This window comes from Anser anser (assembly GCF_964211835.1).
Source record: "Anser anser genome assembly, chromosome: 9".
Lineage (NCBI taxonomy): Eukaryota > Metazoa > Chordata > Aves > Anseriformes > Anatidae > Anser > Anser anser.
Window position 1 is genome coordinate 22,307,055 of NC_139729.1, and position 12,217 is coordinate 22,319,271.

The window sequence follows — 12,217 nt, forward strand, 5'->3', positions numbered from 1 at the left end:
GGTGGCTCCATCAGGCAGTTGTGGATCCACTGGCCAGAATTTGTTTCTGCTCCCACCCTGCTCATAAGCATAGTACAAAAACACTTCATTGACAGTGTCAAATTATTCTTCAGTTCAGTTGCGTGGTTACAATATCTACACTTCATATAAAATTCAAATGTCTTCATAATTACATGTAGACTCCATTCATACATGGATCTCTATGCGACTTTGATAAGGAATACAGGAGCAAAAGATGCTATAGCAATCTGAAAAGAAAACAGTGATTTTTTTTTTTATATTCCCATTCTCTCAGACAAATCTGTTCTATACCAAGCCTGACTACTTGAAACTGTTACAATATGTCAAATGTGTATATATATATACGTATATAAACTTTATTGTTCAGAAAAAAATCTGTGAAAGAAAATAATGGTCCAATCTCATGGGCAGAGCCACAGAAGATTTTCATACCTAGGCAAAGAGCATTTGGCTTCAATGATGTTCTTCAGTGATATGGAGTTGCACATATCTGTCAGCAGGAATTCAAAATCAGATACTTGCATAAATTGTTGATATACAGCTGGCTTTTATTTTCATGGCACATGTTTACATGGCTTAAAGAAAACATATTCTGAATGAATACGTTTCACAATTTATTCCTTAACATTCCATGAGATATTCTAGTCAAGAGCTGCAGTTTGTATGGAGCTAACGTACCAAACTAGATTAATGTTCTAGCCGTTATTAAAAACATTATGAAGGTATCACTTTTATTTTTACTTTTAATCCGGTGAACATGAAAGCAGTTTCAGGAAAAAAAAAAAAAAAAGCAAACAAACAAAAAAACCTACACAAAATGGAAATAAAATTTGGAAATACACATTTGTTTACAATGAAAATATTTCATTACACCTCTCAAGTGCTTCATAAGTAGAGAAAAACCTTCAAGTTATTTATATATAATAAACAAAACATGGAATTCATATTTTCATGAGATAACTACTTAATCATAAACTGAGTGGTCTCTTTCTTGTGATAGAATTCAGGCTGTTCAATAGTTTTTGTTTTTTTTTTTGGTAGGAGTCTCATATTGTATACTTGGAGATTGATCCTAAGTATGTACCCTCTGAAAATCTTGACTCCCAAAAAACATACAAAGGCATCTACCTGAAAGGCCAATTATCTGAATGTGGATGATTCAAATTTTACCTGTAAGTAAATTATTGGATCCCAGTTTCTGAGGTTCTGTCTAGCTGTATTTTTCTTGCTTTTCTCCTTCTTCCCAATTTTTATTACACTTTAATGCCCTGGGATCTACGTTACTGAATCAGCAGCTTGAGAGGCATATGTTAGAGCTTACTGGCAGAACCAACTAAAAAAAGAAAGCTAAAACAACAAAAAAAGCAAATGAATATAATTTCAAATCATTCAGTGCAATGTACATCATACACATCTTCATATTCCAGTTTGATTTCTAGCAAAAATATAACAATGGAAAAACAATGTCTAATTCACAACCACTTTCACAAATTGGCTATTATTGAATTCCAGTCCACGGTGCCTTCTGTCAAACACTGTCATAGACCGCAAAAATCATATTCGTAGCACAGATAAGTAAAGTGTATTTCTTAATCAAAGTACGTAGAATCTCCTTACATTAATAGTCAATGTTACCTTTTCATTACAGTACGTTATAAAAGTACAGTTCATACAACGTAAACTAATTTTGCAAATATGCTGTTGTATTCAGACTCAACATTCTATAATGCATTATAAAAATCAACCGTTCATTGCACATTTCCACACAACATGATATTTATTGGTTTCCAGGAATCACTGCATCAAGTTTATACTACTGCATGGTTGAAAAAACTAGTTGCTTAATATTCAGAATTGACTAGCTATCAGTTGTGGTACCTTGATTTTACTACACAAAAACTTCGATGTAGACGGAACGAAGGAGTCATCATGCAGGCGTCTCACACTCTGTGTCAAAGCTTCACAAAGATAACACAACTTGACAGCTTCTCCCTTGCATACAAAAGGCAGAAATACTTGCATATTCCATCTGATTAGTTAAAATCTGTAAGGTGTTACGTGACATAAAAATAATGGTTCATACTGAGAATAACATGATCACTGATAACAGCATTTGAGCTTTAATCCTCAAAGGTACAGCAATGCTGACACACAACACATTACCATGCAGCTAGGTATGAACACAATGCTAAAATCTGGCCTTAGGCAGAAGAACATAATTTTCCAGACCTGTACTAAAACCCCAAGAGTATCTGTTCCAAATATCTTCACTCATGCTTTTTTTGGCAAATGGTTAAAACACTTGACTGTGAAGCGTTCCCTGAATTCATTATACTTTCTCTGGATATGGAATTATATTCATTTTCCATTTGTCTCAGAATACCAAATCATAATATGTGTGATAAGAGTATGTTGCATACTGACTTGCATAAACTGCAAATGGAAAACAAAGAGAATTTGTATTTATCTTATCTGCTCTAAGTATGAAATATTAAGCATCTCCTTATTTCTCCTCTAGTGGATTCATAGACTACAAGATGTTTCAGCTGTCGAGAACAGAAAATGAGACTACATGAAAAAAACAACAGTGTTCTAGTATACTTCTTCAGAACCTTCAGTACAGACTGAAAACACCCGAAGTCTGGGAAGTACTTGCAAAATATTATATTTAACTTTTTAAGGACATGGTTTCTGTAGCAAACTAATGCCTCAGTCAGACTTATCTGTCCCACCTGGTTGTCACTCAGACCAGTATCAGGCCTGCACTACCTAACAGCTGACTGGAGCTACAAGGGACACTAATTAAAAACTGTGGAAGCACGCTGACAGCTCAGACTACACCCTAACATTCCACCTGTAGAAAGATTTTGTTGCAGGTGCTAAGAGAACTCAATGTCACATTGCTGTATTACCAGTTTGCTGCAACTAGAACAGTTTCAAATGCGGGAAAATTAGTAGGTCTTTGCAATACTATCATAAAAACATACTTGTTCTCTTTAGTGCCTGAAAGCATTGCATTGCATACCTACACCACTGCATGGCAACGGCAAGCACCCAAGCATATTATATCATATATATTAGCAGCTCAGTAAATGACCTCCTTTCAAGGACCATGCTTTGAAATACAACTTCTAATTCTACCAAAAAATCCAAGAATGATCAGACAAGAAGACCTCACATTGTCTTAACACATGGTAAGCTTTCCATAAACATTAAAGATATCAGGAATTTAAAAGGAGTAAAGAGCAAGACTTCATTTTCAAAGGCTTGTTAGAAAACAAATCAGAGAAAAGTAGTTTAAACGGAACCATAATCTTTTTTAACCCAACGGATTAGGCAGACAAGTAAGTATAGACTGCATTTATGTAGCAAATGTTGTTCTTCACCTACATTCTGATTGCATTTCTTAAATTAAGCCCTTGGATCAGTTCCAATTTGTGAAGCTCATAAGAGAACGTGTACATTAATCCATGCCAACATTTATAACAACTCTTCAGTTAATACTGAATTATAATAGATCACTTATACATGCACATACTGCCTGTGTATACTTAGCATTGACAAAGAGATTCCTGCCCATTTTTTGAAAAAATGTACTCTTGATTGTAATAATATATATTAGGAGATTAAAGAGAATAGGCTAAACATAAATAAACAATATTCTGATATAAAATCTTTTGGGAAATTCCACAAACAGTAGCCAAATTCTGCTGACCTTACTCATGTAGTATAGCACCCTGATAAGCAGTCATGGTAAAATCAATCCTGCTGAAAGAAACAGACCAAGTCAGTATGACTGAGGGGGAACAATCTTTCAGTGAACCTAAATCTGCATGTGTACATATTCTCCAGTTATGTTGAGTGTGTAAGAGCAATACTACATACAACCAGGGGCAATGGGATTAAAATTAGGGAAAAATAATGTTAGGTCTGATTGCACCATAGTTTTAGAAAATGTACAGTCCGATTCAGATACTCTTAAATCATATGCTACCTATCTACTTCCTAAATGAGTCTTCATTATCCTTAGGCACTTCCTTGGTTCAAGTGTTCACATTCAAGTACATTTTTGTGCATATGGCTTGAGTCCTGGCCATCCTTAATCACTTAAAACACTGTGATACAGTAGCCAAGTTTTGCTTCTGCTCTAACCATTTTTTCTTCTACGTGTATTTATACATATACCTTTTGTATGTAGCCATTATGTAGCCAGTTTTTTACAGTAAATATAACCTTTAATAGTAACTAATTGTTTATTCTATATTTCTGAGACCTTTGCTTGCTATATTGGATTCTCTATCCCAAGTTTTGTAGACTCAGCTCCAACAGAATCATAGAATCATTAAGGTTGGAAAAGACCTTCAAGATCATCCGGTCCAACCATCACCCTACTTCCAATGTCACCCTGTAAACCATGTCCCTAGAAGACACCTTGCTATGTTTTGAACATTTGCAGTGCTGTATAAGACTAACTGTTCTCAAAATTCAGGTCCCAGACATCTTACAATGAGATTTGTTTCCTATCACTCACCTTTCTCAGACTTAATAAAATGCAAGAGAGTGCTAAAGGGAATGAACATCCTCCACCCTAGGCTATGGATAGCGTCTACAATGTGTCAAAGGTACCCATTTCTGGGTAACGCAGATAACAGTTCACCACAGAAAGCTTCTGGGGAACATCTTAACTGTTTTCTTGAAAATGCATATGCATATAACTATGCTTACAGTATTTATTAGTTTTAAAGCCAGAAATACAATTACCATAGCATATAGCTGCCCATAAGCTGATTTTTCCTTCCTGCATTTTCTAACTCATCTTGTGTTCTCAGTGTGTCTTGTAACGTATACCAAAAACCTGTGATTGGGAACCAGGCACTGTAACAAACTCAGAAGATAAAGGCATTAGCCTCTACAACTTAAAAATAAACCTCTTAGTGAGAAGTACAAATTTCCATATACAAACTTTCCAACATATTAACTGTGGATTTCTGGAGACTTTGGCCAAGAGTTTTCACTGAATGAAATGATGGTTATCCTTTGAATGTATGTAATTAAACCTATTAATAAATTAACAACTAAAAATATAGGGAGCAATTTGGAGAAACTATATCTATGGAAGAAGATTTTATTTTTTATTTTTTATTTATTTTTTTAACTATGAGTGTGACCAAGCACTGGAAGCCACTGTCCAGAGATGCTGTGGAATCTCCATCCTTGAAGATATTTAAAAGTCATCTGGACATATCCCCTTCCGGGAATACAGCTCCAGGTGATCCTGCTTGAGCAAGGACTAGATTGGCCTCCAGAAGTACCTCCTGTGATACCTGAGAAATTTTGCCTTTCCCTTCCTACTGCTTCAGGAACTTAGATCAGCTGTGGTGCCTTCTTTCACACATCTAGACTGAAATGCCTTTTAAAAGGTAAGTGAAGCAGTGCAAAATGAATGCTAATTTTCTCATGTAGTTATTATTTACATCAGTGTTTGTGTGGATGTATCATCTCACTGCAGGTAAATTAATATTTCTTCAGTGTTTTGAAGATATAAGGCATTTGCATATTTGTGTGTTTGCATATTTGCACATATACTGTATATCAAAAGAGCCTTGTTTTTCTTGGATGATAAAAACAATTCACTGCCTTTTTTAAGGTTAGTACTCAAAATCCAGCTCCCATGTACTTATTATTCATCTGAGTTGATTATACTTTAGCTTCTTTATGTACTCTCTAAAATACGCACTAATAAAATCTTATTAGCTTTTTATTATCAACCATCTCAACATACAAATATTGCAAGCTGCAAGGATTTTCTGGTCACTGAGAGTATGACTCTAGATTACTTAGTAATCGATGCATTTGTTATACTGTCTCTGGCAGTTGATGCTTCTGTAAAGGTAACAGATTTTTACTATCATTCAGGCAATCTGCAAACATCCTGCAGCCTTTAAGGGTGCTCTATTCATTTCAAAACAATACAGGAATGAATTCAGTCTGGGTAAGCTACTATGATTTACTAATACCTTCCCTTAGCTGATGTTTCACAGCTAGAAAATTCTGTTAGAAATACTCTGGGTATTTAGGATCTTAACTTGATATAAATTCTTTGAAGTCAATGGGTAGATTTAAAAATCAATGGAAGGATATGGCTCAAAAGTGCCTTTTCCAAAGCTGTAACGGTGCAAATATTATCACTGAGCACTCACTTATATACATAGGATTTGAACATTTGAAATAAAAACCTAGAGATCTACAAGTGTGAGATGGCATTGAAATCAATGCATTTTTGTCCCTAAAGAGCTCATTTGATTCATCTCTACAACAATAATATATGATTGTCTCTAGAGTTTACAGGTAGCAATACAGTAGCAATACCTTTTGTGGTGCAGTACTTTGAAGTCTGCTGTTTCTAAAGGTGTTATAGAAGGACATTATTGAGAAAACAAGATAAATGTTTTAGTGAGGAATTACATGGTTGAGAAATCATACATGAGAGATACTCGTCCCAACTGATTTCCCTGATTTTGCATGAGTATGCTTTGGGCTACATTAGGGGAAGGTTTGCTGGACAGGAAATAGTTATTAAATTCACCTGGCAGAGTTAAAGGAAGTGTTCATCTCTGGTTTTGGTCTCTTAATGGCACCTGAGCCTATATCATTGAAAACCATAGACATTGACTCCACTGTGAGTCAGCACTCTAAAGAAATGCTACTAAACTTACTGTTAGAAGAGTCGTCCCTATTAGAAAAGACAATTCACATGTAGTGCGCATATTATATTCCTAAATACTATCACAAAAGAAACATACAACTCAAATGTGACTATTCCAACCAGTTAAGTATTACTATAATAAAAATTATGGAAACAAGGGGATAGACAAGCATTGGATTATCATAAAAAATGTTACTCTTCACAAGTCTAACCCTCTTTGCAGTAAACAGACTTGGTACCAGCATTAGCAAGAGAATAATCATACGCTCTTTCTTAACAGATGCCAGGTAAACTGAGGAGATAATCATGTCTAAGTTCATGCAGTCACAGTCACTGTTACTGAACATATTCTCACTTCAGTTGTGGCTGTACAATTGCATAGCCCCACCTCTGTCAGAACAGGGATGCTTTTGCCCAAGTTATGACAAAAACTTGCAAAGAAATGTAGCAACAGCATAGCTGTATGTACCCTGTCCTAGGCCACTGCTAACAGAGGCCCATTTGCCAATGTCTTTGGGAAAACAGACAGAAACACAGATCCAAAAACAACTCTCATTTCTTGCTATGTGAACATATACTTTGAAATTTTCCTGAAGGCATTTCTTTACATTCATACAGATACCTGAAATGTTTCTGCAATGTTTCCATGGCAAATTTGGTAACAATACATTTATTGTTTCCATCAAATAAATTATATTTTAATTCTAAGAATCTATATAAAATTATTTTTTAACCTCTAATCCCAGAATCATCTGGGATTGTAAAACTCTAAACCCAATTGGGTTTATCAATTTTAAGTGTTCATATTATTAAGACGCAATTCTCAAGTGTGTATATGATCCCCTTAGAGGTTTAGGACACTGAACCTCCTGATCCTTTCATTCAGAGATTACTTCAAGTCAATGCTGTAATGGTGTGATTACAGCCTCTGGGGACAGGGCTTCCACCAATGCAAACTAGCCCTGCAGTATGCTTCACCGATTTGTCTTCAGAGGTGAATTGCTGGTTCCGTAGTAGGGAACAAACTGGGCACTACAGTTGGAATGACCCACCCTGGAATAGTGAGTGGTGTGGCCAAGTGGTGGAATCTCAGAAATGTTTCCAGAACTCTGAGTTCTTATTTTCACTTACTGCTCCCTGGAAATTTAGGGAGACCTTGAAGTGGTTTCTTTCGGTAACACATAAGATTACAAGGCCTGTAGCCTAATTAGACTAGGCAGTTCCTTTTACTTAACATAAAAATTCAAAGTTTTTTGCACTTTTAACTACTGATGCAAACTTTTCAAATCACTTGTAATCATCACATAAATTCTCTCTCAAAGAATTAGTAGAGAAAATAATTTTGTTTCAGACAGAAATGTGATAATCGAAGTTTATCTATATTCTCAGAATTGAGGTATTTATTGTTCCACAGGAATAAAGATGTTAGATTGCACTGATAAGGGTGTTTTGAGCATTTCCAGATTAACTTCAGCACTGCATACCCCAGAAAATGCCACATCCTTCAACTACTTATTCTGAAAGGAGTAAGGAAGATGAGTTTGCTGAGGAAGTTAAGGAACACAAGAGTATATTTAAGTCACATTTTTCTGATAGAGTAGGCATGGAAAGCTCACCTGGATATACATCTGGGGTGTCTCAGAACCAGGTCTTCAGTGTATTGCAGGATGTGCTTGGTACTTCGCTAGATTGAGCTCTTAGTCATAAAAATATATTTTACATATAAAAATACAGCAGATGTCCTTCCAAAAATCATTAAGTGTTAGTCCCTCCCATTGTTTTATACATTCAGAAACAGACATTTGAGATATACTGTGAACAGTGCAAAAGACTGTTTTACATTTATAAAAACACACATTGCAGTACATTTTAGCGCCAACTGAAAGAAAAGTTGAGAAAGGTTTCATCCTCAGAGAAATTCTGGTCCAAGTCGAACTTTTGTTTAGCGAGTTGTAAACAAACGTCTTAGAATGCAGAGAATTCTCTCATTTCTTTCCAGCTAAGGTAGTCTCAAACACATCAAGTCCTGCTTTGAAGTAAACCTGAGCTGAACTGATGCTGTTCAGCACCTCTGACAAGGCTGCTTGAATGGTCTCATTTGACTGATGTAGTTTGTAGTGCTCCAGTGCCTCTAGCAGTACTGAAAACTGGTTTGTCCTTTCATCTAGTCTGTAAAGAATATTTCTAAAAAAGAACAATGGAGAATGGTAAACTTTTTACTCAAAACAATCTTCAGAAATCATCAAGAATCCTTGCAAGTATCAGACACATTTTATAGATGATACATATTATGCACAGTAAAGCTGACCCATGGCAGACCGAAAGACAACTGCATATTTATTACGGCTTTGTAAACTGAATCTTTCCATTGATCTATGTGTAAATACATTGAAACATTCACAAAAGTCCATCAAAGAAATTTCAAATTCCTTTTTGGTCTTTGAAAATTTCATCAAAATCATGAGCTTAGGCCCATCACACCCACTGTGAAGTTTTTCGTGTCTCAGCTGCACTCCGTGTTTTCCTCTCTAAAAAAAAGTTTAGTTATTATTGCGGACTGTAGGCATGGATTTTTTCCCCCCATCTGCTCCTGTTATTTATTTCACACTTCAGAGGTGAAATTCTAGCTGCACTGAAGTCAATGGTAAAACTCTCACTGCCTTCAGCAGCACCTTTATTTCATCAATAATCCTATGTGGCATCAGAACAAGAGTAACCCATCTTTAATGTCACGTACTTGAGGAAGGAAATAAATGGAATGCACAGCTAAAGCCTTATGAAATAAAATCAGTGTTTTTCTATAATAATATCTGCAAGACTTTTTTAATGGCTTATATCAAAATCCATGCAAAGGCAATGTCCGATTCCTTGGAAATGTTATCTGTATGAGGTGCTGAAGGCTCATTATTCAAAGCTAGCTATTGATTTCGTTGAGACCTTTTGAAGCAGGCTGTAAATATTATCTAAAAGCAGGTGTAATCATTATCCTAATTAGAAGAGCATGTAAATATCATAAATCTCCACCCAGGGGCTCCTTTGATTATAAACAGAAGTGAGTGAAACTTGAAGCAGGAACACTACAAGTGATCTTGTGCAACACCTTATCCTTAAACACAATGCAGGAGTTCAGGGCAGCGGGGAAGTTGTTTCACGGAATGAAACCAACAAGTAAGCAGAACAACTTAGACAATCCATTAGTAACATAACTGCTTGACAGGACAGGCCCAGTGGCAACTCCAATTAGTAATAAAACTGCCAAGTACCTACAAGACAGATGAGCACAAAAGTGTATCTTATTACTACAACAGTCATCTAATTGTTAGTCTATCAGGGGGAATGGTGATGAAGAAGCAGAATAAATAACACCACAGAACATATACAATCTTCTGCCATGATTTTCAGTTTGAAAAGGTGTTTTGTGTTTTACAAAGATATGAAGTAATTCCTACCCTCATAACACAATTTTTTCAGTCTTTAATTTTTCATCTTTCTGTATTGGATATATACCTAAGACCAGCAACAAAATATTAACACCGTGCAATATGAATTGTAAGCTTTTTATCCCCTGATATTGATGCACCTATCCATTTCAAGTGTTCTGCAATGCAATACACAATCCTTCTAAATACAAGGGGGAAACAGTTTGTTTCCAACATTGCAGTAGAAGGATAGCTTGCACACTTTAAGTAGTGGGTCATCTCAGACCTAGATCATTTAGCATGAAACAGGTTAGGAACACTTACAGGAACAGCACAGCATGGACAGAAGCCTCCATCAAGAGGGCAGCAACAAGCAGACACGGCAAAAACTTCTTCAGCTTGCACTGGAGCAGCCAGAGGAGGACATCTGCTGGCTTCCTCATTTCTGAGCTGATACTACTTGTCCTTGAGAATATGATGCAGCTTACACTCAAAGGTGACTGAAGTTATATTATGGATTGTCCCTAAAGCTTCTTTGTGATATAGTAAATGAAAACTGTGTATGTTGAGAACCAGAAAAAAATCTTGGTTGGTTGGTTTTTAAGGATAGGCTGTGCTGTGGGAAATACTGTAGCTTTCAAAGCAGGGATTGATTTTGCTCCCTCTGAAATCAATTCAGGGACTCCTGCTGAGATCAGTACGAGGAGAATCAGGCTTCTGAAGAACTCTCCTCTACTGTACCCACAGTTCACAGAGAGACAGAAGCCTGTTCACAACCCCTCGAAGCCCTTGAACAGCAGGGGCAATACTAGAGATAATCACATTACTTTTCTACTCTCAGGAGGTATGCGACAGTCCTGTCTGGTAGCTGGTGTCTGGGAGAGTTTGAGCAAGGGTTCTGCTCCAAATGCCTACAACACTGGCAATATGATCTATATTAGGATTCCTCTGTTTCTTTACTGGTGGTAATGTCAACTAATAAGAATGTAATAGGCCAATAATCCACCAGCAGAACAACACTGACTTAGACTGCTAGGAATCACTCTAAAGAGAAGATGATCTGAAGATGGAAACATTTAGGGACTCCTGAGAAAATAAGTGAGGTGAATAGAAACTGATCTTTTCCTATCCCATCTTCAAAAGTGCTGTAAATAAGGCACATAGGGGGAAAAAAAAAAAGAAAAAAAGAGGTCTACCTTGAGAGTAAAGGATGTTAGAAGAGTTTAATTCTACAGCTGTGATTCCAATGGCAGGTACTGTAGAAGACAAATATTCCCTGCTCACCACACCTGACTACAGTACAAATCGGTGTCTAATGAGAAAAACTGAGCAGTTTGATGTATGAAAGAGATGAGCAGTCAGCTATCATAATTTAACAGAATGTCTTAACTTTTGCAATAGTAATACGATTTAGGCATAGCTGATTGCATTGTATGACAGGACCTATTTTTTATTTTTATGTATGCAAATACTTTAAAATAATAATAACATTATACAGTACCTGTTTTTTGCAGATTTTCTGCTAGGGATTCTCACTAGGATCTTTTATTTTCAAATTACTTATCTTTGCTTGGCAAACCATAACACCCTTTTTGTTGCATAAAATGATTTCTCTTTTTATGCATGTTCACGAGAATCAATTTATACAATTTTACTTATCTCAGTGCAAGCTTCATCAAATAAATAAATAAATTAAAAAAAAAAAAAAGGCTAGTCCAGTTTATTACTTCCATGCCTTTACAAGTCAAAAAAAGTGTTTTCATTAAAAATTACATGTGGACCAAAAAATAAAAACCAGCCATTGCTTTGGCACAGGATATTGCCATGTGACCATGATATGCATAATGATCCTAAGACTCTTTAATTTATACCGTGAAATTCAATGACTTAAACAATTCCTTAATACAAATTGGTTTGTAGTCTACACCTCTAAAACAATGATTCCAGCTTCTGGCCTAATTGCTTAAGTATCTATCTTCATCTTTAACTATTTTGATCCTACAAATATAATTCACGCAGTCAGCTTGACCCATACAAAATGAGAAAACAGAGATGTGTAGTACATTATTGA

General features: G+C 35.9%; 1 protein-coding gene across 14 annotated transcripts in view; it reads right to left on the reverse strand.

Annotated features, from left to right (window-relative positions):
* Positions 1-544: 544 nt before the first annotated feature.
* The window catches only part of NAALADL2 (N-acetylated alpha-linked acidic dipeptidase like 2), a 441,985-nt gene continuing 430,312 nt past the window's right edge, over positions 545-12,217 (reverse strand). For all 14 annotated transcript variants that reach the window (XM_083849054.1, XM_083849043.1, XM_083849047.1 and 11 more), the window contains one exon: positions 545-8,911. In XM_083849054.1, coding sequence (XP_083705180.1) covers positions 8,713-8,911 — 199 coding nt within the window. In that variant the 3' untranslated portion in view covers positions 545-8,712. The remainder of the gene's footprint in view (positions 8,912-12,217) is intronic.